Source organism: Marmota marmota, unplaced genomic scaffold, assembly GCF_001458135.2.
Source record: "Marmota marmota marmota unplaced genomic scaffold, marMar, whole genome shotgun sequence".
NCBI lineage: Eukaryota > Metazoa > Chordata > Mammalia > Rodentia > Sciuridae > Marmota > Marmota marmota.
The window spans coordinates 6,750,682-6,756,681 of NW_025999924.1; the positions used below are offsets into that span (position 1 = coordinate 6,750,682).

Genomic DNA, 6,000 nt, shown 5'->3' on the forward strand with positions numbered 1-6,000 from the left:
TGTGGCTCAATGGAAGTGCACACATGCCCAGCATATGTGAGGCACTGGGTTCGATTCTCAGCACCACATAAAAATAAATAAAATAAAGGTCTGTCAATGACTAAAAAAAAAAAATTTTTTTTTAAAGTCCTAAAGGGCAAGTTGTTTGTATTTATTATCCTCTTTGAGTTTTTATATTAACAAATTAAAGATGTGTTGTATATTTTTTACCTTTTATAAAACCTTACTCATTGAAGTTGTTTTGTTTTCTTGGTACTAGGAATTGAACCCAGGGATGCTTTACCACTGAGACACATTCCCAAGTGCCCCCACACACCTTTTTTTTTTTAAAGATAGCCTCTCTCTAAATTGCTGAGGCTGGCTTTGAACTTGAGACCCTCTTATCTTAGCCTCCTGGATCACTGGGACTATAGGCATGCACTATCATATCCAGCCTGATTTTTCTTGTTTCCTAGTTTTGTTTTGTTTTTTTAAATCCATTTAATCCTAGGCTGCCTGCTCTAAGCACAAAATACTAAATGTTATTTTTAGACCATTAGCTATCAAAATTTAACACCAACAGTATTGATTTAGAAATACTAAGAAACTTACTCATTAGCTCATTTTACGTAACATTATCTGCAATTTGGATAGTTGACAGTCATTTAGTGACATTAATTCCACATCAGTGAAAGTCATTGAGAAGTTTCAGAGATGTATTAACTGAGTGTTATGGCAAAAGTAATAATCCACTTTTTCTCTTTACTAGCACAATTTTAATTCAAAAGATCAAATGTATTCAGATGGAAATTTCACTGATGTAAGTGTTGTGGAAATAGAAGCAAATGATAAAAAGCCTTTTCCAGAAGATCTGAAATCACTGGACCTGTTCAAGAAGGAAAAAATTAGTACTGAAGGACACAGTAGTGGTATTGGGGGGTCTTCATGCATGTCATCTTCTAGGCCAAGCATTTCTAGCAGTGATGAAAATGAATCTACACAAAACACTTCAAGCACTGTGCAGTATTCTACTGTCGTGCATAGTGGCTACAGACACCAGGTTCCATCTGTCCAGGTCTTTTCAAGATCTGAGTCTACCCAGCCTTTGTTAGAGTCAGAGGAGCGACCAGAAGATCTGCAGTTGGTAGATAATGTAGACAGCGGTGATGGCATTTTGCCCAGGCAACAGTATTTCAAACAAAACTGCAACCAACCTGAAACCAGTCCAGATATTTCACATTTTGAAAGGTCAAAGCAAGTTTCATCAGGCAACGAGGAAGATTTTATGAGACTTAAACAGCAGCAGATTTCTAATCATAATTCACAGTCCTCTGGATCTGGCCAAATGAAAATGTTTCAGGAAGTTTCTGTAGCAGATGCTTTTGGCCCAGGGATTGAGGGACAAGTAGAGAGATTTGAAACAGTTGCGATTGAGGCTGCAATTGATGAAGGGATGCCTAAAAGTTACTTACCACAGACTGTAAGACAAGGTGGCTACATGCCTCAGTGAAAGACTAGTTCCCTCAACTTCAACACCTATGAAATAAAGCTAAAAATATTTTGTCTGTGACTTCAGATAAAAAACAATCTTCACTCCCTGAAGATGATCATTTGCCCCGAAGGACAAAAATCTTACCTGGACTATTTTCATTCCAGAACAACTGGGATTTTACTTTAAGCACTACAGAAACTGACTTTATCCTCTGAATAGCTGAAGACTTTGTGCTCTTTTACAATGTTTGCACTGAAGAAAAACAGAAAGCTTATCTGAACTTTATGGAATTAAACTTTATGTTTTACTTTACATAGAAAATAGCATTTACATAATGAGCAGCAATCGAATAGTCATACTGATTTTGATGAGAATAATCATCAAAAACAAGTGGCTTAGGGATAGTTAATGTAAAAAAAGAGGAGCAAGATCTAGATCCTTTACTTCATCTGACATCATAATTTAAAAAGAGGTCCATAGGGCATGACTATCTGAGCCCATCTTTTGAGGTCTCACAAAAGAAATGGTGGGGGTAGTTCATTTATAGGACACAGAATATACTTCAGTTCCCTTGTGTAGGTAATGATGCTGCCAAATGTTACTGGAGAAAAGGAACTCCAGAGCTCTAACTTGGCAGATTAAAAATATTTTTAATATTATATAATCGAGATCTTACTAAATTTAAAAAATTACTAACATCCTCTTTTAAGATCCATTTCACAAATTAAGCAGAGGGCCCTTATAAGAGCTAGGAATAAACATCACAAACTATCTCAAGAATCTTAAAAATTGTTTGTCATTTTTAAGACAAATTAACATTTTATATATATATATATGTGTAAACATCATTGACCCTTGTTAAAACTTCACAGAATTTGGTTAACTCAAAGCACTTTGTACAATGTCTGCAGCTTAAAATGTATTTTTACTGAATATGCCTTGTTTTTAAGTATACCAAGCTTTAAATTTTTCTAATAAGTGTTTGAAGAAAACTAAGAGGGCAGTATTCATCAGAACAAAAATGGAACCCTAAAAACGTACATATTGATTATAGTATGAGAGGTATTTTTTGTTTTGTTTTGCATGGGTAGGGATCAGTTTTTGTTTTCTGTGTTGCCTGGGCTGGCCTCAAACTTCTGAGCTCAAATGATCCTGCCCAGCCACCCCAGTAGCTGGGACACAGGCATGTGCCATGCACCTGCCAAGAATAGTATTTTATTTTAATATCTGCCTGTTCTGAGGTAGAGTGGAACTTAGTTCTACATTGTGATATAGAAATATTTTAAACCTCTCCCAATTCTGTTCTTCAGGGGAGAAGCGAGCCAGGCTTCCAGGGTTTAGCTTGAAGTCACTAATTCATTTGTGCCATCCTCTGATAACCTATGCATGACCTGAAGCAGGGGTTAAAGAATGGGGTTGAGTAAATGAGAAGAAATTGTCATGCTCTATTAGTGGTTAACTACTACCGTCAAGTGAATTCAGAGGAAAAAGGTTTTATTTTTTACTAGTAAGTTTCAGAAAACAGGCAGACTTAAAATAGTTTGTAGATGTTATTAAAGAGTAAAAGGCTAAAACATTGTTATATATTTGAATTCTTTTACTTGGAATATTGTTCTATTAGGCTTCCTGCTATATTTTATCATTTGTGTTCTTGCATTTATATAATGCCTAATACTTTTCTGAGTTCTTTTACATATATGATCTTTGTGAGAGTAGATGCTTTATTCTGATATCTAGTTTCCTACTTTGGCAAAACCAACTTGAGATTAATAAAATGATAGAATAAGGAGATGAAGAAAATAGGGCCCAGAGAGGTCAAGAAGGGACAGAGAGACCCAGATTCACACTACAAGATAACGGTGTCACCAGCATTCTAGATGGCCATCAAATGCTGGTCCAGGTCAGGACTAGATGTATCTTTTGCTATGTATATTTCTGTCAGGAAATTTGTACCTATTTTATTTTTTATTTCCTCAAATTAAGTAATGATGTTATTGTGATCATGTTTAACTCTACCCTTCCTCATAACAAATAGCAGTGTTGTGAAGAACATTGTAAACTTTGTACATTTGGGGGAGCATTTATAAAATGTGAACTCATGATCCAAGGGCATGAGAATGGAGGGTCATGGAAGAAAGGACTGCACGTAAGTAGATTTGCATGTTGAATCCCATATAGAAGATGGTCCAGTGAGTGAATGCCACAGAGCACTTTAGACATGTTACGTGGTTACATTTGTTACTGTGCAAAAATTCATTCAGGAAAAAAATATTGGCACACCAGTAAGTAATGTACACTTTGCCCTGAAAAGAAAAGCAATCATAAAACTTGTTTTAAATACAAAATTACTTTTCTAGAGCATGTTTTAGAATAATCTTTTGATGCATGTACATTGTATTATAGGTAGGCAGAGAAATCTGGTTTATTTATGTAAAAACTAGTCTAATAAAGTTAGTGGATTTATTACTCTTTAAATTGTTAGTGTGGTTTAATGCTAGTACGCCAGAAGACAGTGTCTTTGTGGACAAAATTAATACACTGCTTCTAATGCAGTTTGCCCCTATTAGGATTAAAAAACAAAAACCAACCTATGTTATATGTGTTGCTATTGTAATTTAACCGTCAGTTACCGGTCTTTTGGTATCCTACCCTTAGCTCTCATAAAGGATAATGCTGAATAACTATCAGAAAATTAAAACTTCAGGCTTTTTCTGTTAAAATATAAATTTTTCATCCTTTTTTAAATATGAACACACTCAACATTTGAATAGAACCAGGGAGAAAAACACAAAACCATTTATGTCTTCATGCCTGTTCTCTACCTAGTTCATTTAACTTCAGCCTTATTCCTTGAAAAGTGATTCTACCACCTAAAGTCCACCCAGTGACCCTAGCTCTTATTTTGAAATTAAAGGTTAATGAAGTTTGTATACTTATAAGATACTTATTTATTAAAGCTCATATTTAAGGTAGTTTTAGAAATAGAAATCAAATAATTTTTAAATATGTAATTTTTTGCCCATGTTAACTAGTTAAAACTATAATATATATATAAAAGTATGATGATCAGATAGAATTCCCAGAAATATTTGTCTATTATCATATGTTTAACCAAGGAAATCAAGAAGGAGAAATATTCCTCCATTCACTTATATCCTACATCATTCTCCTTTTTTATTTTACTCAGCTGGTTTTAAGAGCAAATTTCTAAACCACATACTTGTGTTTCAGTAAAATTTTATTATGGTGAAATGAGTAAAATATCAAAACAATAAGCTATGTAAAACTTAATTTTTAAAAAATAATTTAACATTATTTCAAAGAATTGGAATAGCTTTCTATTATAGGCATCACTGTTACATTGCCCAGGTAAGATTACTTTTTTAATTAAAAAAAAATTTGTACTTTTATGTACATTTAGAAAACACACAGCCATAATAATGGCCAGCTATTTAGCATTAGTCTAAAACTGGGGATTATCACAGACTGCAAAGAAAAAAGTACATACTAGCAAGCCTACAGCCTAATTCTTTAGACTGGTCCTTGGCAGCAGTTCCTTTTCAGATTGTTAATAAAGTGAATTAAAATATAAGTCAAAAAAATTTTTCTAAAGTCAACAATATCTTTTGGGTTAGTTGATTTTTCCCATCATGTATTCTCCAAGTCTGTGCATTAGCATATGTTCTAGTACACACAGCATTAGATAAAAGGTGCAGCTCAGGGTGAGCTCTTCTGTTACTTACTTGTTCCTATATTTTTAAGGGCTTTTTGCTATCAATATCTCCCTCAGACTGGTTAGTTTCATTACCCAGTTGTTGACAGATAATAATGAAAATGCATTCAAGGCCGGTGGTGATAAATATTCCCAGTCTTTATCCCTTGAATACATGCTTTGGTAACTACAGGTTTCAAATGCCGTTACATGAATACCAAAATGATGTGTCAGAAACAATTTAAAGATGGGTATTTGAGAACTGTTTGTAGTCTTTAATGTGCATTATATTAAATGATATACTTTAAATGTGCAATTTGCTAGCACAACATGCAGTGATTAGCATTAGGCGTGTGTCCTGTGTACATCCTAGCCGTGCCCTATTTCTTGTAAGTACAATCCTTTATATTCACATGCTGTCTCACCCCACCTCATCTGATTTCATTTGGAAGGCTCTTGTATGTATTTTTAAATTGCAGTGAATTGTGTGTGCTAATTAAAACCACAGCTGTCATTTTTATGTTGACATAACTCTAAATATTATCATAAACATTTTACTATATATCAATTCTAATCATTTAAGTAAATTTAAGAAATAAATTCTCATTAAGTTTTTTCTGTGTGTGGTTACAACCATCTGTCCTGCATAATGCTTGAGGTAATAGCAGTTGTCAGTACTAGCATTGGTTAAATAAGGGCCTTAGTATAAACACAAATGTTTTATGAGTTTCTGTGGTTTTTTTAACTGTTCATTTGGCATCATGGCATAGGATTAAGAAGAAAAGCAATACAACATCATAGCCTTAATAATGTAGAA

The 6,000-nt window shown here is 33.9% G+C and overlaps 1 protein-coding gene across 2 annotated transcripts in view; it reads left to right on the plus strand.

Annotated features, from left to right (window-relative positions):
• Positions 1-5,798, plus strand: part of Il6st (interleukin 6 cytokine family signal transducer) — a 108,187-nt gene extending 102,389 nt beyond the window's left edge. For both annotated transcript variants that reach the window (XM_048800030.1, XM_015497294.2), the window contains one exon: positions 749-5,798. In XM_048800030.1, the coding sequence (XP_048655987.1) occupies positions 749-1,489 (741 nt within the window). In that variant the 3' untranslated portion in view covers positions 1,490-5,798. The remainder of the gene's footprint in view (positions 1-748) is intronic.
• Positions 5,799-6,000: the final 202 nt, after the last annotated feature.